This window comes from Plodia interpunctella, chromosome 25 (assembly GCF_027563975.2).
Source record: "Plodia interpunctella isolate USDA-ARS_2022_Savannah chromosome 25, ilPloInte3.2, whole genome shotgun sequence".
NCBI lineage: Eukaryota > Metazoa > Arthropoda > Insecta > Lepidoptera > Pyralidae > Plodia > Plodia interpunctella.
Window position 1 is genome coordinate 930,190 of NC_071318.1, and position 27,723 is coordinate 957,912.

Here is a 27,723-nt window from a genome sequence, read left to right on the forward strand (position 1 = left end):
TGTTGGCAGCCTTGGATTTCAATTTCAAACGGTTTTCGATCGTGTAGTGTTTTATGGCGTTTGTCAAATTTAGAAAACTTTTGTAAAAGTGCAGTTTTTCTTGCAATTATGTCAATTTTTAATGAATTACTTCCAAAAATAAATGAGATATCTATCGCGTACGCTAAAAACTTCAATGACGACCTAAAGGTACCTACTGAATAACTTGAAAACCCGTTTGGATTTTGGTGTTTTAAAAATCGTTTTGATATCACTTGCCGGTGGTTTTTAGTGCATTTTTGTACATTAAAGTCTTAAAAAGTGCTTTATAGTGAGTGTTTAAGCTGGAAAGTTAATTTAGTGTGTGTTTTGCAGGCTATAACTGAATGTTTTGATAAGTTTGAAGAGGAATATCAGAATGGACGTCGGAAAACGCGGGAGAAAGGGCAGAAGGATAAAAACCTTGTGACGACTCTGCAAAGCATTCACGAGGATGACGGTAAGAATTTTGTGTATATAATAATACACTTTATGTCATAAGGACATCAACAAGTTTCCAATCCTATACATTGTTATTACTTTGTTGGGGACGCCAGCGGAAGCACCGGACGGGTGACCAGTCCTTTCTGGGTCCATTTCGCACCTAATTCCCCGATAGCCCTTTAAATTGTTGTACCTACCTACCTAAATATGCATTATGTAAAAATTGTGAATATGATACTTTACCCTCCAGTCACATATGATCTCATGGAAACTCTTGACCAGTATATATTGTGTCTGTGCAGTAATATGGTCTTATTCTTCTCCTAAATATCTTATTTATTTATAAAGTAATAGACAGGCAACTTCAGCAGCTGATGTGTCTATATCAATCAGCATTGAAATTTTCTAGATATTTCACTATAAAAAGTCTCATCAGTGATATCAATTAATAACTTTATATTAATTCAGATTATATACAACAGTGACACATTGTTCACTTCAATCCACTTGTCAAGTCTATTTTTAAAAGAATTTATTGATGGTGCAGAAACAACTTCCTCTGGTAATCTATTCCAATTTGGATAAATTAAATAGGGAATTTCGATATAGTTTGCACATATTATTATTTTACAATTACCTTTAAGGTTTCCACCACCTACATAGAGTATATGATCCAATATATTGCAGATGAATCAACAAAAACACCAGAGGACAATCCGAAACGGCTGTCTAACGGCAAATCCAAATCAACAGAAAGCCGCAGCTCTTCAGAGAGCAACAGCGAGCGGAGGCTCTCCAACAAGCGCAATAAGAATGAGGTGGACGGGCTACTCAGCCCCGAACAGGATAAACGGCAGAAGAGGAACGCTTCGGTAAAGGCTCAGAGCATTATTAGTAAACAGGTAAAATTTTCATTTCGCTCAATTATCTGGGTGATGGAGAGCTTTATTATGAACAGATATGGGCAAAATTTCATTAATTAGTTAGCTAAGTGATTTGTTTAATCATAACTAATAACTATGGAGAACAGTCTGTCAAGAAAAGGAAGAAAACATATTTTTAATTATGTTTTTTTGCCATTGCTACCTAAGAATGGTTGAGATTGATAAACACCTAGTGTTGCCAGCTAACAGGAGACCTTTATTTATTTCATCATGTTCCTGACAAACTGTAGTTTTTAGTAGATTATTGTAATTAGAATACTTTTAAACTAAATTGAATTGTATAGTTAGACAAATTAAGTCCAAATCTGTTCATGGCATTTAAGCTTTAGCTTGTGATTTCTTACGCGCGTAAAAATACCTCTGTTTCACTGAGAATTCTGGCAAATCCCCCATAACTACTGCTCCCATACACTCGCCAATTAATAACAACGAAATTTAAGCCTTTTTTAATAATATTCAGAAAATTCATTGATCTTCTCATCATCTTCATCGTAAACCATAAGTGTGTTTGCACTTAGTAAAATGCCCGTGCTTTTCACCAAATATATCAGGCTCGACCCGAGGCTTCAGGCTTTGGAAAAAAAATAATAATTCTTTATTTGTCAGACCATAAAATCCATAAATTCTTAGTAGAATTCTTAACCTATGTTACACGCATTAAACTGAGATCATATATCAGTAGGATTTGTGAGATTAATTAGTATAAGTGTACATCAGTGTAATTGGTAGGATCATGTTATATTTAAATTTTTGAATAACAAAAATAGTTCCTGCTCCATTTGTCTATAGACTTCACAAATGGATAGAACTGAAAAATTTCATTGTTCAAAGTGAAAATTTAAATAAAGTTATCAATTAATGTTATTGAATTGACTAAAGAACTTTGAAGACTGCCTGATATACTGATATGTTTTAAACTTACTTTGGGGCCAACTCAATCTGTGTGATTTGTCCATACATATTTATATATTTAAGTTTATTTCATATTGTATCAGTTGCAATAAGGTGCCTGTGTGATCCCAACTAATACTATAAATGCGAAAGTAAGTTTGTTTGTTACCTCTTCATGCATTATCTACAGGATTGATTGTTATGAAATTTGGTATATGGGTATAAAATAACCTGAAATAACACAGGGCACTTTTATGCTGAAATTCCCATGGGAGCGAAACCCCAGGGCGCAGTATTCAATAAATAACTAACTCTGTATATTTCCCGTCAGGTGAATGTAAACTTGACGCAGAAGATGCGTCGCGAAGAGCCAGAAAAGTCCCGCGGCCGACGACGCAAGGAGGACGACAAAGAGAATGAGCCAGACTTCACTAATGTACAGAGTGAGTTCCTTCAACACTCAAGTTTTGTCACACAAAATAAATAACGAATTTGATTGAACACTTCATTACCTAATAAGGTTTTTAAGAACTATCTATACTATTATTATAAAGAGGTAAGCGTTTGTGGGTTGTATGTTTGAGGCGGGTTATCTCCGAAACTACCGAACCGATTTCAAGAAATCTTTCACCATTAGGAAGGTACATTATCCAAGATTACTATAGGCTATATTTTATGTCAAAATGCCCACGGGAGCAAAGCCCCGGGCAACATCTAGTAGTGGATGGAATAAAGAAACATAAAAACAAATATGAACCCTGAAAACAACTCTTTTTTGGGCATTCATGTAATTCATGTCTTATTTCTGTGTGTTCCGGAATGCATTCATAGTCATGACGTCAAAAGCAACATCCTAACTGATGTTATATATATATAAAGTAAGTTTGTTACCTACCTCTTCACGCTTTATCTACTCAACCAATCTTTTTCTAATCTAATCGAAGTCCTTTTTCTAATTTAATCGTTTTCTAATCTAATGTAGTCAAAGAAGAGAAAGTATCCCTGCCCCCTGAACCGATGGACTTAGAATCGTTGCCAATCAATATTGAAGTTAAACAAGAAGCGAATAAGGACGAGATTGCTATGCCGCCGCCCGCAGCGCCCGTGCCAAGTAAGTTAATTTTTTTTATAAATGAAAATTAATTGAAAAATCATTTATTCAGACAACCAAGATCCATTGGTAACTTATTCTATGTTAGTGTTGACTATCTTAAATTGTCAACACAGTCATATTTAACCCTGTTTCTATTTAATATTTTCCAAGTCAAATTAAAAATAATACAATATTGTAGAGGGAGCTAGGTGATTATGCCCGACCGCCACCGCAGGGAAGATCTTCCCGCCAGGCTAGGTGTTGCGCCTGGGGAACCGCACGCGACAGACGGTGTCGTGTCGGAGGTTGTATTTATGCTTCCAATCGAAAACGCACTGTCTGCGCGGTCTAGGCTTGTTAGCTGTCCATAGTGAGTCGACCGTCGTGCCATCTGTCCGTAGTGTCCTGGATCACCTGTGTGGCTTGTTATTCGTTGCGTTAGGTCGGCTTTTTATGTGGCGTGGTAGATGTCGCCACAATATTTTTATAGCTACAAACTGCTATCAATTCAGAACCTAAACATAATGTAAAGGCTCAGACGCAAAATGTCCCTTTCGCAAAATGTTTTTCTCATAAAATTCACTCAAAGAGCCATTACAAGAAAGATTTTCAGTGAAGTGAATTTCTCAAGCGTTTGAACGCGGCGTGTAGCGATTCATTGAGACCTCGATGGCGCATTGGTAAAGTGCTTGCCTCTGAACCGAGAGATCCCAGGTTCGATCCCCGGTCGGGTCATGATGGAAAATGATATTTTTCTGATTGGCCCGGGTCTTGGATGTTTATCTATATATGTATATGTTATAAAATATAGTATCGTTGAGTTAGTAACCCATAACACAAGTCTCGAACTTTGGGGCTTGCTCAATGTATGTAATTTGTTCTAATATATTTATTATTTATTTATATTTATCTATATAAACGGCAAAAAAATCAAGTCTGCTAAAAGGAAGCCCCCCTTAAATATATAATTTTATTCTGTTTTTAGTATTAGTTTTTATAGTGGCAACAGAAATACATCATCTACTATCATAATAACATGTTCTAGTTTCTAATTATCACAGTTCATGAGATACGCCCTAGTGACAGACGGACAAGATTGAGAAGTCTTAATAAAAGATGGACTGGACTAAAAGCCTATGGAGTTTAAAAACTACATTTCTTTTCATAGAACCCCGTAAAGTAACAGAGAAGACAGTAAAAGAGAAGACAGATGACAATGAAAAAGATACATCGCGACGCAGTCGACGGAACACGAAGACACGCAAACAGACAGACACAATGCCGCCGCCTGCCGCGCCTGGTATGTATATATTTAAGTGTTGCAATAATGCAATGACAATTTTTTGTGTTTTGATGACTATTCGAAGGATATTCATAGAAACACCAGTGGAAATACTGTAATAATGATAATGCTTTCAAATATTAGGTCCTTACATATGAAATTGGCGTTTTGTTGTACTGGCCAGTTTAATCACAAATTTCTCCTCTTGATTACTTACTTTGTTTAAATAAATATATTAAAAAATGTTCGACTTTTCGTTCCTCCTATACCAAACGTTAATTTCATATGTAAGGACCTAATATATGACTAAAAACACACATTTTTGTACTCGTCCAACGGAAACATTCGACACTAAATGATACATAAAAGTGACGTCATAACTGGGTGGTTCGCAGAGCGTTTCGACCGCTGCGGTCGCGCTGTCATTACAATTTTTCAAATCTTAACAAAGTCAAGAATGAGTTTTACTATATGACTTTTCATTAATTACTCTATACTGTAGTAATGTCAATTTTATGAATGATTGATTTTGGAAATGATTCCTTCCTCAAGAAAATTTACGGATTGTAATGACCGCGCAGCCGCAGCGGTCGCAGCGGTTGAAACGCTCTGCGAACCACCCAACTAAGTACTATGGTAGTGAAAAAGCTGTGTTTATTCGACAGCTACCTGAAATATTGCATTTATAAATTAATATTATAATAAAAATAAAGTATTGGTTGTCATATGAAAAGTCGGAAAGGGTTGTATACAAAACAATTGCTTTTCGCAAAAACAATTTTATTCAACACTAGCGGCCCTTCCCGCCTTCTCTCGGGTAAAAACATAATAAATAATACACTTAAACCTTCCCCAGGGACCACACTATCTATTGATGAAAACCGCATGAAAATCCGTGCAGTAGTTTTTAAGTTTAACGCGAACAGACAGACAGACGCGGCAGAGGACTTCAAGACCACGAGTTCACTTCCACGTTAGCTTTTTCCCGATGGCGTAAATACAGACAGTCGCTGTTCTGTAGCGCAGCCGGGTCCGTGTTTGTAAATAATTACAAACACGAGTATATCACAGACATTTGGAAACTGTCTGCGCTGTTATCAGTATCGGAAGCCATTGTTTTTACAAAAACGGCTGCAATACAGAACAGCTCATTACCTACTAGCTTTAGTGTTTGTACCATGATCGCGGCTTTGCAGCTAATTATTTCATTTGTCTGTACCATGATCCGCTGAATCGTAATAATATACTACAAATTGGTAAAACAAAGATATTCACCTTTGACATGTTAATACCATGTTTTATAATATCTAAGGAAAATAAGATATAATGTGAATAAAATTGTATTGTACAATACCTCGTCTCTGTGAAGTGGTGACCGCCGCCCGCGCCAGCTCCCGCCGCCGGGACGCTGACGATCCGCCCGCGCCCTCTGTAGCCGAATCACGACCTAAGAGAACTAGAGCTAAGAAGGTAATATCAATATTTTTTAAAATTTGCTACATGCCCCTCTCGCTTTATGCTTTATGAATTGCGTTTTAAAACACGCGATATGTTATTTACCACCACAATTGATTTTCATCAGTAAAAGGGCACAGTTTCTTTAAAAAAAGTATATACTACTATAAATGCGAAAAAAATAAAAATATTATAAATGCGAAAGTTTGTGAGGATGTATGTTTATTACTCTTTCACGCAAAATCTTTTGGGCGGATTGTTATGAAGTTTGGTACACGGGAGAATATAACTAGGAATAAAACAGGGTAATTTTTATCCCGAAATTCCCACGGGAGCGAAGGCCCGGGGCGCAGCTAGCCGTTAATATTTCTGATGTTCTCACGTTAGTTTTAACCAAATTATATAATGAGATGAAAGTAATCTTGATTTGGGCAGGAATCTAACCCATCTTATCAATAGGTACTAACTACTATAATATCTTCCTGTGTTATGTACACCATTAAATTAAACTATCCATTAATTTCCCATATATATTTTATCCCATATATTTTATTGATCCAGAAAGTATCAGAGACTTCCCCATCGGACACAGAAAAGGACACAACACAAACACAAGTAAATAGTGCTGATGGTAAGTTGTATAATGATCTCTTGTACATATTACATTGTAGTATCAAGTTAAACGCTTGCTGAACATTATATGCTAAACAACAGGTATTAAATGCGCACATACCTTTTCTATTTCCCAGACGTTTCGGACCTTGTTACAAAGGTCACTGGGCTACCTTTGTAACAAGGTCCGATACGTCTGGGAAATAGAAAAGGTATGTGCGCATTTTATTACCTGTTATTTAGTATATAATGATACAACGCGAAAGTTCAAAAGTAATTACTTGCTAAATACATTATCCGTTCAAATTGAAAAGAAACTGACAACTAGATAATGTTATACCTAACTTAATTTAACCATATGTGGCCCAATGGTATTTCCCGATGTCTATTTATCTCGCACACCATGTGATATCTTAAAATGGGACGTCTCAAAACACAGAAGAGACGCCTTATTTCAATAACAAAAATAATGTGATACGCGGGGTTGAGGCAGACGGGTGGGAAGGCGTTTCCGCCATGGCTTGCCCCTATTTCGAACGGACCAGACGTTTTAAACCACGAAAGTTATAACGGAACAGTTATTTGTTTATTCATATGTTTTTCCTCTACATCAAAGATTTTTTGGATTGCAATGACATTAATTAACATACGTGTAGATTGTAAGTGACATTTTATCTTAATTTAATCTGATGTCATTTTATAGTTTTTTAAATATGCCATTATTATTGCATGCTGTTGACAACGGCTAAATAGGCTTGTTCTAAACCATTATGTGGATATTGTATTAACCTACCCTATATAAGCAAATAAAAATGATTTGATTTGATTACAGTGACACCAGATAAACCAAGACCGAAACGAACAAGAAGAGGACAAAAAGCTGCGTGAGTCTTTTGTAATATTTGAAAATAAGTATATTACATATTTGAAGCGGTGGTGGTGTAATGGTTAAGAAGCCCGCCTGTGAACCATAAGGTTCAACTCCTACTCGTGCCACATTTATACCAATCTGACTCATGTATAGTATTTTTCATAGACCACCACTTGCTTCCGGTGAAGGAAAACGTCGTAGGGAAACCTACACACTGGTTGATATGGTGTTCGCTCACGAGAGTGAGCCTATAAGAAACTTAACAAAGACATTTAAAACGTGTAAGGGTTAAGTTTATTGCTGGGATATTGTCAACTTAGGACTGCGTTCCTACCGTGTTTCTGACGTGCTACCCAATTGTAGTTTCCTAAATGTTTTTATTCAATTCAATTCTTAAGGATAATAATTAACAGAAAAAGCATTTAAATAAAAGGATCACAAATTATTTTTTTATTTATTTATCATAGAATCGACAGCGCTTGAACAAAATTTTATCTTACAGTGTTAAACTTAATGCCAATTACAGATTCTTGTTTTGTAAATTAAAAAGTTATAAATAGCTTAGAACAAAAAGAAAAGAAAATAATAGACAAACATGAATGTTGCCTAGTGTGGGACCAATTGTATAAGCATTGTAACAATTTTATGTTTATTTAATAAATATCATTTCATTTTATTTCAAACAGGGACAAATCACGTTAATAAGGTGCCTGAACTGGGATGTTAATAATCACCCTGTGTTTCAGGCGTTAAAAGCTACAATAATCACAAATTAACAATCAATTACATACATTATAGGAAAAGTAAATAAAATAAATAATTTTAATATTCAGTAAATGATTTAAATACCATTCTTACTACTATTTTTCAAAATCGTGAATAGTTCCATAGTCATATCATAAAAGCTAGAAAACGAACTCCATGCCAGAAGGTTGGCAGCATTGCCGCTATATAGAAAAATGCAGTGACATTTTATAAATTCACAGTGAAAAAGAACAAGCGAAACCGGAAGAACCGAAATCGGAAGAACCGAAACCGGAAGAACCGAAACCGGAAGAACCGAAACCAGTGGAAGAGCCAAAACAAATAGAACCAGAACCTGTGTTAAAAGAGGAACGTGTATCGGAACCACAATCGCCTATACTACCACAGAAAGTGCCTCAAAAGGAGAATAAAAATAAAGAAATTAAGTCAAGAATACCAGTTAGTGACAAACGAGAGGCCACGCCTGAGGCTAAAGTTGTGGTGAGTTTTATTTTAAACTAGCTGCGCACCGGGGCTTCGCTTCCGTGGGAATTTCGGTTTAAAAAGTACCCTATGTGTTGTTCCAGGTTATATCCTACCCGTGTATCAAATTTCACAATAATCCGTCCAGTAGATTTTGCGTGAAAGGGTAACAATCATACACACATAGATCCTCACAAACATTCGCATTTATAATATTAGTTGGATACCGTTTGCACTAAACTATTAAAATATGAAACATCCAACAGGAACCAGAAACAGCGAACGCGTTGGACGAAACAAGAGTTATCCAGAAATTGGACACAATGGTGACCATAGACATGGATAAGACTGTCGTACTACCGAATGGCGTGTACAACCACGCGCCAGTTACACCCAACGATCTTGTGAGTTTTTACCATCCAATACTAATATCACGATCCACCCATGTGACGACCTCGGTGGCGCAGTGGTAAAGTAGTTGACTTTGAACCGAGAGGTCCCGGGTTCGATCCCCGGTCGGCTCAAGATGGAAAATGATCTTTTTCTGATTGGCCCGTGTCTTGGATGTTTATCTTTATATGTATTTGTTATAAAATATAGTATATAGATAGACGATTTAATTGCATTAAATCACACAGATTGAGCGAGCCCCAAAGTACGTTTGAGACTTGTGTTATGGGATACTAACTCAACGATACTATATTTTATAACAAATACATGTACAGATAAACATCCAAGACCCGGGCCAATCAGAAAAAGATCATTTTCCATCATGACCCGACCGGGGATCGAACCCGGGACCTCTCGGTTCAGAGGCAAATACTTTACCACTGCGCCACCGAGGTCGTCAAATACAAACAAGACAAAATAAACCTACTTAAAATTACATACATATATACTTAATATATACATACCAATATATATAAACTTACATATACATACTTATATCTACAATTATGACAGAGAAATATACTTTCAGGTGAACATGAACGCCACAGTTGTGATCGAGCCTTTCAACCGGGAGACGATAGTGTTGGAGAAACAGAACGCCGTCATGGACTGTACCGTCGTGCTTGATAAAGGTAAAATTATCAAGTTATTATACGATATCTAGGCCCTCTTTCGTATTGTAATGTGATAGGGACCAACACTGTTCAAATGAGTTTCTTTCGGCATTTCTTCTCAGTCGTGGTCGTTCCGAAATGCCAGTAGTTTGTTGCTTGTGAGAAATGACTTTAAATTTAATGTAAAAATCGACGTGAAAAAGTGCCTGTGAAGGTCTAATTTGTGATTAAATGATTTGAATTTTTGAATTTGATAACTAACAGTGTTTTATATCTATATTTTTTACAAGTTTTTTATTTAGTTTCACCTGTCGCGTTGTCTGTCTGTAATCAAATCTTGCAAGTTAGATTTCTCCTACTTCCAGTTGTTGAAATTTCCCACGTCGTTTTAGTTTCCATGACAATGCATTATAATGTAGATGGTGCAGCCCGGATCGGCTCCAAACGAGGAAACTCCTCAACGGTTTACATCATGGACATAGGTTTTTTTGTCAGGCGTTAAATGCCATAAGATCTCTCTGACGACAAAAAGTGTGTGGCAAAAATGAAATTTTTGTAAAAAAAACTTTTCTCTCACCTCTGCATGTTCCCGGTTGCGCTGGGGGCTGTGAAGCCGCGAAGCCCGGAGTTAGAACTAAAAAAAAAAACTGTTATTCCTGGTTATATTCTCCACGTATTTCTATCTAAAAGATATGGGTATATCTTTCCTTTGTTTTTCAGATAGTTTTGGTTGTATTATTTTGTAACGACACTATTTAATGTTGCCTATGTTTCACGAAAAATCGATCGATGATAATTTTGACACCGAATGTACTACAATAGTGGCACACTTGTTGACAGAGCCAAAGGAAGTGAACATAAGCGAGGACAGCTCAATAATGACTGAAGACAACAGCGACGTTGTAGAGCGCACCCCGCCCAAACCCGTGCCCATTCCGCAGCCCACGTGAGTAAAACTATATTAAATAAATATTCAATAAAAAAAGGTTCTTACTGAGTCTCGTTAAGACATATGGCACAGTTAACTGCACACTTTTATTAGCGAAAACTAAAAAAAACTCTTTTCAAATTATTCTACACTAGATAAAGGAATTTATTGCAAAGTATTTTAGTTATCAGTCACAGTCTATTAAATCGAAAACGGTGACCACTAACACCGTTATTACAAACACTTATTCTAGCACTTCTTCTTCATAGTCGTATTCCTCATGGCTGAGGGTCGTGGTCATTACGTGGAATGAAACACACACAACAACTTTCTTGGCATTAGTAATGGAGTGGTTTGCCATTGCCTTCTCCATTTCACACACAAGTTAATAATCAACCAGTGTGCAGGCTTCCTCACGATGTTTTCCTTCACCGGAAGCAAGTGGTGGTCGATGAAAACTATACATGAGTCAAATTGGTATACAAACTTGTGTGGCATGAGTAAGATTCGAACCTGGGACCTATCGATCTGTCTATGGGCGTCTTAACCATTACACCACCACCGCACCTATTCTAGCACAGTGATCACAAAATTGGACAGTTAGCCCTATCTTGTGAAAAACAATTTTTGACGCTATCTGTTTGATGTTACATATATATAGGCTATATTTCCATATAGCCGTTAAAATCTTATGTATAAAAAAAATGTATTTATGTAATTATGTAAAATAAAAATACAGGTCAGCGGTGAAGGAAAGAGTGCAGCAGTTTGAGGAATTGGCGTCGAGGGTGACGCGGACCAAAACCAGGGCCATGGCTAAAAAGGTATTTTATTCATTTACAAGCTCAAGTTAACGTGTTACAGTGCTAACGTACCACTTTTATAAGTTACACCGATGTACCTACTATAAATGCGTTCACGTAATAAAACATGATAATCAAAATGTCACTTTAATTTATCAATTTTATTTATAGAAGACTAGCTATTGACCGCGGCTTCGCCCGCGTGAATTGCGAATATCACGCGCGCGGGCGAAGCCACTGATTTGCGATCGATTGAGTGAAAATTATGTCTGTTCCACATAACTTTTAATTTTTCATCCGCGTTATAGTTATTTTGAAAAAAGTATAATGTGTTTGGACGGGGTTTTTTATCTAAATACATACCAAATTCAGTCCCACGGTTTAGCCGTGACAAACAGACAGGCAGACTTTAAAACACTGAGCCTTCGCCTATTGCACGCACACTACTAGTTTTTTTTTGTGTTAGTAAAATGTATGTTGCGTCTGTATGTTATTCTTGTCGTAAAGTAGGATTCGAATCCCGAACTTATTTATTCACAGGCTGGTGTCTTAATCTTAACCACTGGGCCATCATTCTTTCAATAAAAACATGTTATTACAGGAGGAGGACGTGGAGACACAAACGCCTCCAGACAAAGTGTCCAAAGTCATTCTGTCAGCGGAGACCCTCAGCAAAATGAATAGCCTAATCTTCAGCGGAAATCCCATACAGGTACTCTCTCTCCCTCCCCCCTCCCCCCTCTCTCTCTCACTCCCTCTTTCTCTCTCCCTCTCTCCCTCACTCCCTCTTTCTCTCTCTCCCTCTTTCTCTGGAAATAAACAATTCGTTTTAATTGAGACAAGTTAGATCAGCTTCTTCTATTGGTGAAAACCGCAAGAAAATCCGTGCACTAGTTTCTGAGTTTATCGCGAATAGACAGACGCGGCAGAGTACTTTGTATTATAATATACGTAAGCATGTGTTTTTTCCAACAGATCTCGAGTTCGGCCTCGAAGCCTCGCGCCAACGTCCCAGTTCCTGTCAAAACTGTCCCAGCTTCCGCTTCCAAGGTCAGCGCCGTCAACAGAGCGAGAGAGGAAGACAGCCTCAAGAGGGAGAAGGAAGATGCCAGGAAGAAGAAGGAAGCTTTGTTGGAAGCCAAAAGGGAACAGCAGAGACGGTTAGTTAACATTTTTATTTTTCAACTAGCGACTCTGCTTGTGACTAAAAGTAGCCTACATTTAGCCCTTAAGTTTTATTCACGTCGTATTCTAAACTAGTTGCGCCCCGGGGCCTCGTTCCCGTGGGAATCTCGGGGTAAAAAGTACCATATAGTGATGGATAGCCAATCTATAACTAGGCTTGCTTATAATAACTTATAAGCAAGCCATCTTGTTATGATTATAATAACTTCATTGTTATAAATCTAAGCACTTTTTAAATAATATATCAATATATTATTTCTCTGACTGGCAAATTATAATAATATATCAATAATATAAACGTTGTTTACGGATTATTTGATCTTTTTCATTTTAAGGCGTCTAATTTACACCAGGTTATATTCTACCCGTGTACCATGTCACATTTATTCTAAACTAGTAAGGAAAAGATAACAAAAATGACTTCGTTACAAAAATGACAGACTTTAATTTTAGAAAATGTAATTAAAAGGAAATGGAAGAATACCGTTAAATAGGTGGGTGTTAATAAATGGAAACGAAGCTTTTAAATAAAATAAGAAATAAAATTGGAGAAAACTGTATGAATTTTTGTATTTCTTCAATGACAAGCAACAAACAAGTGAAGGTATAAAAACCCACAAACAATTAAAAGAAAATATTAAGAAAGAGGCTAAAGGTCTTAACAGTGGGTAACAAAATATTAACACATCCCGATTGATAAAAGGTCTCTAAACAAAAACACCACTTCCTTTAATCCTCCAAATCAGCCAGACATCAAGAAAACTTAGGGAAAGGGAATATCTTCAACGTGCGGCCGTAGGATGAAGGGGAATCCGGTACCGGAGCGTAAATCCCTATGGGAAGAAAGTATTTGCATGCTAGTAATTAGCAACACGCTATTTAAAATAAAGGGAAGGTAAATAGATAAGATATTATAGGTGATTTACTTACATATAATATTTATCTATGATGAGGTTTTTTACATAAAACTATATTTTAACAAAATAACAGCTTCTATAATAACAAAGAATAAAAGTAGCTCTTACACAAAATATTTGGGGATCCTATAATTAATTACAGATCTATCTTAATAGATAAATAGGAGATTAAAATTTATTTTAATCTTTACACATTAGAATATAATCAACCAATCTTTCAGTTTGACGTACAAAATCATGACAAGACATTATCAAGAACCAAAATAATAGACAAACAGAATGAAAGAGTTCCGAAATGAAAATAAAAAAATAAAACGTTAAAACATAAAAGTGTTACATACCCCCCTTTTTAGGTAAGGATTTTTCGTAATAAAATCCGCTACTTAACATTTAAGTTAACTTAAAATCTTTAACATGCCAAGATCCTAATTTATTACCACACATATCCTCCAATTCATAAACCAACTTCGATTTTTTCCCGATTATGCGACATTTTATAAACTTAGGTGCTAGTTTTTTTACAAAATTTATTACCCTTATCGCTTTGGTAAAATGTTTTCCTCCAAATAATATCACCCACATTGAAATCTATGTTCTTCCGACGAAGATTATAATAAGTACTATTTCTTGCGTGAGCTTTAATCAAGGAGGCATAGACCTTATCAAAAATTTTACTCAAGTAACCAAAATTTTCCGCGTAAACATCGCGTGGTGTGAATACAATATGACCTTCCAGGTCGGCATCTGAATAATGAGAACCACAAGTCACCAGTTCACGACCAAAAACTAAAAATGATGGTGAATAGCCTGTTACCTCATTAACAGCACTATTTATAGCAAATTGAATTTTTGGAATCTGAGTATCCCATGACCTGTGGTCGTTATCTATAAATGTAGAAATAGCTGTAACTACAGTTTTATTATACCGTTCAACCATATTAACTTGCGGAATATAGAAAGGAGTGTAATAAATATTAGGTATTTTATAAGTAGAAAATAATTTTTTCAACGTGTTACTGATAAATTGTTTACCATTATCCATTATTATGGTACTCTAGGTATACCATGAACAAGGAATATTTTATCTTCTAAAATATTACATATTATATCAGCTGTTGCACGACGTATTGGAAATAACATCGTATATTTAGAAAAACAGCATGTTATGACCAATAAAAATGTATTCTGTTTTCTGAAAAGGACAACTACAATTCTTTGGACGTCCCATAGTTCCTAAAGTAGCATGATTCGGATATTTATAAGACAAACATACATTACAACAGGTTACAAAATTACTAACGTCTTTTTGCATACTAGGCCAAAAATAATTCAAAGATATGCGTTTATAAGTTTTAAAAATACCAAAATGACCAGAGCTCGCTTCACAATGATTACTAAAAATTATGTCTTGGCGATACTCTAAAGGAATAACCTCTTTCCACTCAAATTCCCTAGCAAGAGGATTAATAGATTTAATATAACGGTATAGTTTACCATTTAGAACACGATAATTAACAAAACTTGTTGGAGAATGTAAACAACCATTGTAAATATCTAAGAACCAAGAGTCAGTAGTTTTAAGAACCGGCTCATTCGATCCATTGTTAGATAAATCAATAGCAACTACAGGAACGGATCGTGATAAACTATCGGGAACAATATTGTCCTTGCCTTTACGGTGCTTAATTTCAAAATTGAAAACTGAAAGACGGACACCCCCGCGAGCTAGTCTCCAAGGTACGCCAGAAATCTATACCCAATATGAGGGAATATTGAATATCAGGAACTACATGCACAAACAATTGATGACACTGATTTTTAAATAGTATAGGAAGTGCCATTTGACCAATTGAACTTAATTTATGGCCACCAGCACCAACGAATTGAGTATTATCAGTCTCAATCAATTGGAATCCCATATCAATTAACTTTGAATGAGACCCATTCCCTAAAATAGTTACACAAGAACCTGTATCAAGTAGCCCTATAAACGACTCATTAAGAATGCTTATAGTTACATAAGGTCTAGCTTTATTTAGACAATTGTTATCGATTGAAGCAACGGAATTAAAAGCAGAAAATTGTCTAATAAAAGTAAGCCAACTTTCCCATTCCTTTGAACGATCACTCCAATCGAACTTGTCTAGTTTTTTGACTTAACCTTATTAATTTGTTCCATTTTATGACAATCTGGACATTCCGGGTAGCGAACATCCTTTTTACCACATTTAAAACAAATCAAAAATCGAGGTTGCTTGCAAACTCCAAGTGAGTGTGAGTTAGACCTACATCTTGGACAATACACAAATCCAGAAGACTCAGTACATAGAGCAGCCACTTCGTTTTTAGATGTTTGAGTTGCGTCAATAGAATTAACTTTATTACCAGTAGTAATTGTGTAAGACTTATTAAATGAATTGAATTTACCATATTGATTATTTTTAAATTTATCAAATTTAGGGAAAGAAGAATTATAATTATAAGCGAATTCAGGAGCAATAGTACTAGTAGTTATGGAAGAAGGTTCGTGAAGAGAGAGAGAATCTAGACTGAATATTTTCATAATTACGACATATAGATATCAATTCATCGATAGTCTTAATCTCCGGTGAAGCCGCGATAGTATTAGCATAACAAGGACGTATGTTATGTAAAAGAATGTCTAACTTTTCTTCCATTGAGACCGGTTTCGAAAGACGAGCGAATAAACCATGCATAATAGAGATATAGACAATTATATTTTCGCGTTCACCCTGCGTACGAGAACGAATTTCAGCAGCTAAGCGGTAATCATAGTCTTTACTACAGAAATCTTCCTTGAGCAAAACACACAACTCTTGAACCTGAGGTTTGCAATTCCTGGGCTGTAGACAATGCCTTAAAATATAAAAATTCAAACTCAGATCGATACTTAAATTGTTCGGTTTCATCTTCACTAATACATTCTAATTGTACCTGTACCTGATCGAACTGCTCATACAACAACTCGATTTTGCCAATTCTCAATTGTAACTCCCTGGACTCAGAACTGGTAACACTGCGCTTACCACTTTCATCATCAGTCAGTGAATTTAAATAATTGATAAATATGGTCAAACGCCCTTTAAAACTGGCACGCTTCCTAATTAAAGCCTTTTCATCGACCATTTTGGAATTCGGGTGTTGTCGACCTGGAATCGATACAAATAAAAAGTAAACAAAACAACAAGATTTAAATTTTAGGCTACGTTACCTACTAAGTTTGAAAATTATACTTAAACTAACTTAGGACGCATATGATATCATTGTACAAACATAAACATGTCCTCAGCCGTGAGGAATACGACTATATATATAGGGACAGACTTAAATAAATAAATAAAATAAATAAATGTTTATTTCGGACGTAATCCATATATTGTTAGTAATTTACAAAGTAACTTAAAACTAGTGTTAGTAACAGAAAACAGTACTTATCCAAAAATATCACACATAAGACACAAAACAGTACGTCCTACCAGCTAGGATCCCACCCCCTGGTCACCGGTATTTGTACATCCACCGTGGTGTGAAGACGAATCCAGTGAGACAGTAATGGGGAGTCCCATCGGTCGGTTAGGACACGGATAATATTATTTGAGCTGGAACGTAATCGCATTAAAAGAGCCGCACATCGCTTTCTAATAATTGCATAGAAGCAATCAGTATTGGCGTCGGCAAACATTTTAGACGCGCTGCAAAAACGCGGCAGCCCAAACAATATTCTGAACGCGTCATTGTATTGAACGCGCAAAGCGTTGTATGCGCGCTGCGTATAGTCCGCCCACAGACTGCACGTGTAGAAGGACTGACAGTAAGCTTTAAAAAGTGTCACCTTAACATCCTTGCTACAACGCGCGAATCTGCGGGCTAAATTATTTATTTATTTATTATTTATTTATTTATTTACTAATAGGCAAATAGCCGGTTCTCCTTGTTTCTTGGTTTCCAAGTTTGATTCCACAGGATTTTACTGATTTATTATCCGGCTTGTTCTAGGACCATGTTAATAAATGGAAACGAAGCTTTTAAATAAAATAAGAAATAAAATTGGAGAAAACTGTATGAATTTTTGTATTTCTTCAATGACAAGCAACAAGCAAGTGAAGGTATAAAAACCCACAAACAATTAAAAGAAAATATTAAGAAAGAGGCTAAAGGTCTTAACAGTGGGTAACAAAATATTAACACATCCCGATTGATAAAAAGGTCTCTAAACAAAAACACCACTTCCTTTAATCCTCCAAATCAGCCACACATCAAGAAAACTTAGGGAAAGGGAATATCTTCAACGTGCGGCCGTAGGATGAAGGGGAATCCGGTACCGGAGCGTAAATCCCTAAACCTGCACACTGGTTGACTATTAACTTGTGTGTGAAACGGAGAAGGCAATGGCAAACCACTCCATTACTAATGCCAAGAAAGTTGTTGTGTGCGTATAATTCCACGTAATGACCACGAGCCTCAGCCGTGAGGAATACGACTATATATATAGGGACAGACTTAAATAAATAAATAAAATAAATAAATGTTTATTTCGGACGTAATCCATATATTGTTAGTAATTTACAAAGTAACTTAAAACTAGTGTTAGTAACAGAAAACAGTACTTATCCAAAAATATCACACATAAGACACAAAACAGTACGTCCTACCAGCTAGGATCCCACCCCCTGGTCACCGGTATTTGTACATCCACCGTGGTGTGAAGACGAATCCAGTGAGACAGTAATGGGGAGTCCCATCGGTCGGTTAGGACACGGATAATATTATTTGAGCTGGAACGTAATCGCATTAAAAGAGCCGCACATCGCTTTCTAATAATTGCATAGAAGCAATCAGTATTGGCGTCGGCAAACATTTTAGACGCGCTGCAAAAACGCGGCAGCCCAAACAATATTCTGAACGCGTCATTGTATTGAACGCGCAAAGCGTTGTATGCGCGCTGCGTATAGTCCGCCCACAGACTGCACGTGTAGAAGGACTGACAGTAAGCTTTAAAAAGTGTCACCTTAACATCCTTGCTACAACGCGCGAATCTGCGGGCTAAATTATTTATTTATTTATTATTTATTTATTTATTTACTAATAGGCAAATAGCCGGTTCTCCTTGTTTCTTGGTTTCCAAGTTTGATTCCACAGGATTTTACTGATTTATTATCCGGCTTGTTCTAGGACCATGTTAATAAATGGAAACGAAGCTTTTAAATAAAATAAGAAATAAAATTGGAGAAAACTGTATGAATTTTTGTATTTCTTCAATGACAAGCAACAAGCAAGTGAAGGTATAAAAACCCACAAACAATTAAAAGAAAAGTACTATGTACTAGTTTTATACTATGTATTGATGTTTTGTAGAAAACGTGAAGAGAAGATGGCGGCGGCGGCGGCGACGCGCTCGGCGGCGGAGAGGGAGCGCGCGGCGCAGCTGAGCGCGGCCGCGCGCGGACGCGAGGAGAAGCGCGCGCACGCACAGCTGGGGAAGCTGCACAGGATCCAGGAGGCCGAGCGGGTTCGTCGGATTTATTTATTATTATTATTATTTTGCACCAATCAATCCGAGAATGGTTTTCTGTTCTACTAATAGATATTAGTGGAACGGAACAAACAGATATTTTTCTTAACGATAGAAATGAATGGACAGAATGACTTTTCAGAGGTTTTGCTTGTTAGAAGTTTAGTCCAAAACATGAGCAAAAAAAAATGCATATGTGTAATATTTTTGTGTTGTTTGTTGTGTTTATTTATACATATTTTTTAACGTTTTTCTCACCTTATCGTTGTATTAATAAAAATTTAATACTCTGATTAGGCTTGGAGTAGTTTATCTTTGTGTCGTCTCTCTCTCTCTCTCTTTTCAATATTTAACATTGGAAGAACGAGACAACACAGAATAATTATCCCGAGACTAATGAGAGAACAGCGTGAATATTGTTATCTGTATGTGTTTTTATGAATCCATACTAATATTATAAATGTTAAAGTCTGTCTGTTTCGCTTTCACGGTTAAATCGCTGGACCGATTTTGATGAAATTTAATATACATATAGTTAAAGACTCCCGTTCGAACATAAGGTAGATTTTTTTTAAACCCAATCGACTATATGGGGGATGAAAAATTGTATTCCGCTTTCGCAGCATAAATCATGCGGGCGAAATCGCGCGCAAAAGTACTTATACCTCACAATCTAGATGTAAAGCAGAGTCGTTAGCTCGGGTGTAATCATCAATTGCACCCTCGAACTATAGGCTGAATATCTCGGGTTGCAATTGATGTCTTACAGCCCTTGGCTACTAATCAATACATATAATAAAATTGAAGAAAGGCCAAATTTATACATTGTATATATTTTTTTAAATTCTTCATGGAATATACTTAGTTACTGATATAGATGACGAAAATATAGTTTTGGAAATTTTTGTCTGTCTGTCTGTCTGAACGCGCATCACTCGAAATCTACTGGACCGATTGCTTGAAATTTGGTATGTAGGTACCTTATATACCGGGTTATCATCTTAGATATATTTCATCCCGGTAAATGGTCAGGTTCCCGTTCCCCATTTTATAGACATTTAATCCCGGAAAATGAGGATGGTCCTGTAGGAAAATTAGATACATTTCATCCCGGTAAATACGCGATAAGAAAATTACTGAGATTTTGCTATGAAATTCACGCGGGTGATGCCGCGGGCAAAAGCTAGTCTACTATTATAATTGAATGTGTGTCGTGTGAATGGCATATGGAAATGAAAATAAAGAAATTAAGGAAACTCTGTACAGAAGAAGCAGGAGAACGCCCGCAAGGCAGCGGAGATCGAGGAGAGAAGACGCGTGGAGGAGCTGAGAGTGAAGCAGCGGCTGGAGGAGGAGCTGCGGCGCGAGGCGGCGCGGCGGCGGCAGCTGGAGGAGGCCGAGGCGTGAGTTGTTGCTTTGTTTCGTGTCTGCGCTCTGTTACATGTTATTTTGAGTGAATCACACTTTTATTGGTTTCATTGATTTTGTCCGCGACTTCGCCCGCGTACATTTCGACGGGCGTCCGCTTCGTAACCTGTTGTTTTGGTGAGTCGCACATTTCTCGGTTTTACTAGATTTTGCCCGCGACTTCACCCGCGTTTGTTTTGTAGATACGCTCGGTTACTTGTTTTGGTGAGTCACACATTACCTTGTTTTATTACCTTTTGTCTGCGACTTCGCCCGCGTTCGTTCGCTCGTAACTTATTATTTTGGTGAGTCGCACATTTCTCGGATTTACTAGATTTTGCCCGCGACTTCACCCGCATTTGTTTTGTAGATACGCTCGGTTACTTGTTTTGGTGAGTCACACATTACCTTGTTTTATTATCTTTTGTCTGCGACTTCGCCCGCGTTCGTTCGCTCGTAACTTATTATTTTGGTGAGTCGCACATTTCTCGGTTTTACTAGATTTTGCCCGCGACTTCGCCCGCGTTCATTTCGTGCCTCCGCTCTGTATCTTATTACTTTCGTGAGTCTCACATTTCTCGGTTTTCTATCGGTTGTGCCCTTATTATTTTGTCAATAATCTCGAATTCTAAGCAACGTGACGCGATGAAATCCATGCACGATTCTCTTTCGACAGGACCAAGAAAGAGGCAGCGTTGATGGCTAAAGAAATTGAAAAGAGACAGAAAGAGTACTTAGAGAAACACAGGATCAAACAGAAGATGGAAGATAGAAGTGAGTTAAATTATATTATTTTTATAATCTTTAAAAAGAGAAATATTTTAAATCTTTACTTACTAGATTGCGATAGGATGTATTTATTTCTTTACGTCGTATTTAAATGTCGCTTTGGCGTATTTCGTCTTTGTGTTCATACGTATAAAGTTCAAAATCGTAGTCTTTTTTTTTTTGGGCAATATTCATTAGTTTAACAACTTTGAGTTTTATTATGTTTGAAAAAGCAAAGGTGAAATTCGCGAGCGCGAAATGAGGGCTTAAGACGTTGATATCTAGCGAGAATGACATTTATTACCGCCGTATTATATAATAGCTTATGCCCGCGACTTCACATGCGTTAATTTCCATCATCGGACATGATTTTCATACAAACTTCTATCGACAAGTATCAGAACTTAGATAGAATTTATCAAATAATATACAATAATGCTGTTGTGTGAATTTAAGATAATATTTTTCAAAGTTATTTAATTATGGACAATAAAAAGAACGCATTTTAAACACACAGTTGACCTCTAGTGGCAACTTTTTGTTTATTAAGAATTTAATTAATCTGTGAATAACGTTAAACATTATAATTATCAGTTACATAATTATCTACACATACATATTTAATATATATATATATTTTAATTAAGACTTTATTTTGTAACTGTTTGTTATTCCGTAATAAAATAAAAATTAAATAAAATAACAATGAGACACACGATACTTTCATTCTATTTTTAATTTAAAAAAAAGACTTGGGCACTTGATTATTATAGTAAAGATATTTTTTCAACAAAACTGCTGAAGGTCACGTAAATAAAATTAGCCCTGATTTTTTTCGCCACGCCTGTTGTAACAGTGCACGCAGCTCATGTACCAGGTCCTCTGTGTTGTTGGTCTGTTTGTGTGTCTGTGAAAATAAATACGTCATTTTAAAGCATCGTCTTCGATTAACACATTCCGATAGACAATAACAATAGTCGCGTTGTAGCGAATGAAAAGTTGAACAGTTTATATGTCACGGTAAGTTTGATTAATTGAAAATTATTAATAATTTTACAACATTATTAATAATAACCGCGTGTTTTGGTAAATATTAATAATCAATTGAAATTACTTGTATTAGTTTTTGTTAATAATTAGCTACGTTTTTGTTAATATTATTGGTGAAAGTAATAAATAAAGTAAAACCCAAGGTTTTAGTACAACAGGTTAAAAATTCAAGTTTGACAGCAGGAGGTGCACAGGGGCACAGCGCCCCTGCACAAACCTAGCTGTGTCGGTTAGGTTAGGTTAGTATTGTGACCAAACAAAGCGGAGCTTCAAACTATTAAAATATTAAATTAGGGGAACAAATAGAGTATTTATTACATTTACCGGTACTATGGTTAAATTATGAATAATCACTGACAAATGTGATTAATTTCTCAATTTTATTACGAATTATTAATAATTTTCAATTTATCACTGTTACCGTAACATTGCACAACAGTGCACAACACCCCGCTGAAGCCGCCGCCGCCGCTGGAGCCCGCGTACATGAGCGACGGCTTCCAGTACCTCAACTCCGACGAGGAGGAGGACGCTGTGGACAGGCCAGTGCCAGCCTGGAGCACTTCTAAGGTGAGTGCTTGATTTCATTGTAAATTAATTAATTATGTACGGATTGATCACACAGATTGTGTTCGCCCCAAAGACTTCCAGACTTGTGTAACGATACTATGTTTTATAACATATATGTATAAACATTTAAGACTCAGGTCAATCTGAAAAAGTTCATTTTTCATGTTGAGCTCACCGGGGATCGAACCCGGGACTCCCAGTGCAGCAGTCTGACGTGATAAACATTAGGCCACATAGGTCGTCGAATTTGACGACCTCGGTGGCGCAGTGGTAAGATTCTTGCCACTGAACCGAGAGGTCCCGGGTTCGATCCCCGGTCGGGTCATGATGGAAAATGATCTTTATCTGATTGGCCCGGGTCTTGGATGTTTATCTATATATGTATTTGTTATAAAATATAGTATCGTTGAGTTAGTATCCCATAACACAAGTCTCGAACTTACTTTGGGGCTAGCTCAATCTGTGTGATTTGTCCTAATATATTTATTTATTTATTATTTAATTATGACATAATAACACTATTATTTATGAGTACCGAATAAAATTACAGAAATATAACATAACTACTGCGCTATGTGTTATTCTATAAGTGTATCAAATTTCATAATAAACCGTCCGGTAGATTTCGCCTGAAAGAGTAACAAATGTCACACGTACATTCTCATAAATTTCCGAATTTATAATTTCACTAGAATTATTTGCCTAATTTTTTCTCAGGAAACATTATCTACTAAACAAGTGTATTTGTTAGATAAATTAAAAATCCCCGACTTAATTAGAGCTGAACAGATTTTCACGAAACATGGCTAAGAACACTCGGGATAAATCTAAGACACAAAAAAAACATGAAACGGAAATCGGTTCATCAGTTTGGGAGCTTTAAACTTATGACATCCCTCTTTTTGCGTTGGGGGTTTAAAAATACCACATAGAAATCCGTTGCATAGTTTTAATGATTGGGAAGCGAATTCGTTTTATACTAGGTAGTGTAGTGTAGTGTAGTGTAGTGTAGTGATGAGTCATGAGAAATCCCCGGGCTGCGCAGGCGCGCAAGCAGCAGCTGGCGACGCAGACGCAGCTGCGCGCGGCGCTGGTGGAGCGGCTGTTCTGTGTGCGGCGCCACAGCCCCGACCTGCGCGAGATCTTCCCCGGCATCGACCGCAGCCGTCTCAAGCGCACCTCCTCCGCCGTCTGGAGGACGCCGCCGCAGAGGCTGCCCAAGGTTGCCGAGTGAAGGTATTGTTCGTGCCAAACGCTTTATTGTTATTCAAAGTATATTGTTATCTTTGTCAATAATGTCAATCATGCTGTTCGCACTTCATTCTTGATTTTTCAACCAGCCATTGTACTTATTTAAGCCGTTATATTAACGTGTTATTTTGTTAAACTATTTTGTGTGACAAAAAATAAAATTAGATGTCCCGCTATAGGGTGGTAACAGCACTAATGTCGTGCTATGATTAGCTACGTAACTTCATTAAACATTCATTTAAAATTTCATCAAAGTCGGTCCAGCGATTAACGTAGGAATTAATATATTTTTATTTTACATTTTATATAGATAAAAAGAGTAACAACAGAAATTCCCTATACTAGTATTAAGGTCGTGGTCGTCCCGTGGAATAAATCACACACTACTTTTTGCCAATATTAATAGAATAGTTTGCCATTGCCTTCTTCATTTACACACTTAACTTAAAAATCATCAACTTGAACCCAGGTTTCGTCACAATTTCCTTATAGGTAGATACATAGATAAAATCTTTATTTGTAGCCACAACACAAAATACACAACACATACAGATTCTTCATATCAATAACACACACAATACAAACGACAAGAGTGTATTGCAGCAATACACAAAGGACACAACTCAGCGGTACTATTTTTTTTACCCGGAGAGGCAATGCACTGATTTTCAGTTGTGACCTTAAGGTACCTAGATGCGAATGCATTCAATAATTGACCACACAGATTACAATTGTACTTATATAAATAAATTAATATATAAAGTTAAAATTTGAACAACGGATAGAAATATAAATAAGAACTACGTTAAACTAACTCGGCGACAGCCAGCCTTATTGGCGACATGTTGGATATTTAATTTTCCTTCACCGGATTCTCCATTATACTATAATTTCCTTTTCAGAAATGACGTGACATCAGTTGGTTCAACATATCGGGTCGCTGGCGGCAGACTGTATATATATTTTATTGTGAAATTAGTACTATGTGTTAGTTCCGTTGAGATGCTACGATCGCGTAACGATTGTGATTTCCATAGACAATAAAATAGCATAGATTTTTTAGCCAAATTTGAATATTCAATGACGTATTAGTATACATAATTATGGAGCGATAGACATTTTAATATAAAATATAAATGATGCCTTGTATTCCGATTTCGTGATCTACACAGTCACAGTATAATAAACACAATACAAACCCACAATTAAAAACCGCTCCCTATATTATTAGAGTGGCATATTGCCTATTACGATACAATTCATAAAATACAATCTAACAAAAATCAACAGATTACAAAAATCGTCGCTAGGGGCGCTGGATGTCATGCGCCGTAGACAGAGAAAACCTTAGACTTTCTTTTGTTTTGCTCATACAAGAAAGAGAATGATGAGTGTTAATATATTTTGTCCCTTATCGTGTGCCAAGTTTTACAACGCCCAAGCTGACACTTCGTATGACAGCTGTATGGAAATGTTCTTTAGTACAGTGTCAAGAGAAACGGATTTTTGACGAACTAAATTGTTTGTCATTGCTTATACCTTGTAAAAGTGTTGCCAGCCAACAGGAGACAGAGCTCTCATTTAATTTCTTCCCTTTCTGACACACTGTATGGATGTATATCTGAAATAAAATTATAACGTTCCATCTCATTTGGCTACGATAGCACGTCATCTTTATTTTCTTTATTATTTTGTGCTCAATACACATTTAAATTTTTTTTATAAGAAAAAAATACCTTTCACTAAATCAGCGCGGCAAATTCACTTATTGAAGTCCTCGTTCCGATGTTCTGAATTATATTTAAAAAACTAAGTTTTGACTTTAAAAGCACACTCTAAAAATGATTTTGATAAATGCCTAAATCAGAAGGCCTACCACGAAACATACACAACACGTGGCACGTTACTGATGTCCACATGCTTTGTGGTTGGCCGTGTAAATAGGCCTTCCAAGCGGGGAGGATAACTTCAGGTTCATAAGTTCAGACCAAATAAATTATGGTCATTTTATATTTCTGTATATGAAAACTTCCGCAAGTCAAACCGCACTACTTCCAAAACAATATAAAGAAGGCACTTACCAACTATCACCACCAGCAACGAGCTCCTGATGTCCAGGTATTCACGTGCTATCAGGGGGCTTAGATTGGTACGTTTTTCTTGTCGGAAGATATTTTCACTTGAACACGAGTCACAAACCAAACCACTGCACTTATTAACAGTGTCTCCAATAACTTAGGAGAATCTATGACGGTTTTCTCACAGAGGCAAAACGAGCAACTCCAAAAATCAACAGCGTATTATGAGAACATGACCCAGAAAACCCAAACAAAACACTGGTGACATTTGCCCCTTAGAGTCTATGGGAACTACTAGCCACCAAGAAGATCAAGGAGGTTCAGTACCTCCGTTTATAATGCCCGAAAGAAAGCGCTAGTTCAATCTTACGGGAAGTTTTCATATTATATATATTTCTTATGTATAAAGAACTAAAAATGAAACCCATTGGTCCAACCACTCTGTCTCCCGTATCGTGTAAAAAAACGTCTCGACGCAATGACATGTTTCATGGTAGCCTGAATTATCCATTAATTTATGCAGCCTTAACTTAGCAATTAAAAGAATTAATAATGAAGTAGTTTAATATATGAAGTAAACTTCCCAATGATTGCTTTATTATATCTATTTATCGACTAGTAACATGTTTTACATTATGTTAAGAGATTATTGCCTTGTATCTCTATTTAACATGTGTAATATTATCGATTTTATTCTTTCGTTATTGTAAAACTTTTATCGTTTATTTATTTTCATAAATTGCACACGGAAATCTGTGGAATTTTTAATAAGGTTTATAATCCCGCTTTGATGTCTATTATGTCTAAAATAGTCTTGACATAAGGAAATTGTACCATTCAATAACATGATAATACTTAATTTTTCCACACAGAGTTGAAAGCTAAATACAAACGCGAGAACATCATTTTTTAATTAATATCAAGACGTTTTTTGAAAGCCACATGTTTTAAAAAAATTATTGTCTATTTCGAGAATTTTCTGTAGATAGAATCTAGATTTTAACATGTTTGCGCGTTTATGCGCAGAATGTTCAATTTCGAAAAATGTCTAGTTCGCTAAATGCCCGATTGGATATTCTGTAAATTGGACATTTTGCAAATTAGACATTCTGCGCCTCAACGCGTTTGCGGACGCGACACAGACATTTCATTATTATTACTGCTATAGCCGTCATGTGTCTGCGAATGTGTCCTGTGACTTGGTAATCATGTAATTATACTAGCGTTTGTGTTGTGACTCGATCACGTGTTTTAGATTATTTTTTAACATTAAGACTGTTATTCAATTTCGATCGTAAGTTAGAATAAAAATTTACATGGAGTAATCTTGTG

The 27,723-nt window shown here is 36.4% G+C and overlaps 1 protein-coding gene across 2 annotated transcripts; it reads left to right on the plus strand.

The window, feature by feature from the left end:
* Positions 1 to 27,716, plus strand: Incenp (Inner centromere protein). 2 transcript variants are annotated; one of them, XM_053764231.2, is made up of 22 exons: positions 1 to 189; positions 355 to 478; positions 1,150 to 1,364; positions 2,629 to 2,740; positions 3,280 to 3,408; positions 4,559 to 4,690; positions 6,042 to 6,142; positions 6,689 to 6,758; positions 7,572 to 7,623; positions 8,597 to 8,855; positions 9,104 to 9,241; positions 9,817 to 9,919; positions 10,742 to 10,847; positions 11,569 to 11,653; positions 12,234 to 12,344; positions 12,608 to 12,792; positions 19,111 to 19,264; positions 20,534 to 20,670; positions 21,351 to 21,448; positions 22,932 to 23,062; positions 24,108 to 24,298; positions 25,216 to 27,716. In XM_053764231.2, the coding sequence occupies exons 1-21, from the start codon at positions 109 to 111 to the stop codon at positions 24,294 to 24,296; spliced, it is 2,712 nt and encodes a 903-aa protein (XP_053620206.1). In that variant the 5' UTR covers positions 1 to 108; the 3' UTR covers positions 24,297 to 24,298; positions 25,216 to 27,716. The 2 variants fall into 2 exon arrangements, with proteins under 2 accessions (XP_053620206.1, XP_053620207.1); XM_053764232.2 differs by having other exon boundaries at positions 1,150 to 1,334.
* The last annotated feature ends 7 nt before the right edge of the window (positions 27,717 to 27,723 follow it).

Bases quoted from the DNA above. Each gene is read 5' to 3' on its own strand.
- Incenp (XM_053764231.2), top strand. From the start codon at position 109: ATGTCAATTTTTAATGAATTACTTCCAAAAATAAATGAGATATCTATC. The intron at 9,242-9,816 runs GTGAGTTTTTAC...ATATACTTTCAG, and splicing joins CAGTTACACCCAACGATCTT to GTGAACATGAACGCCACAGT. The intron at 19,265-20,533 runs GTTCGTCGGATT...AACTCTGTACAG, and splicing joins GGATCCAGGAGGCCGAGCGG to AAGAAGCAGGAGAACGCCCG.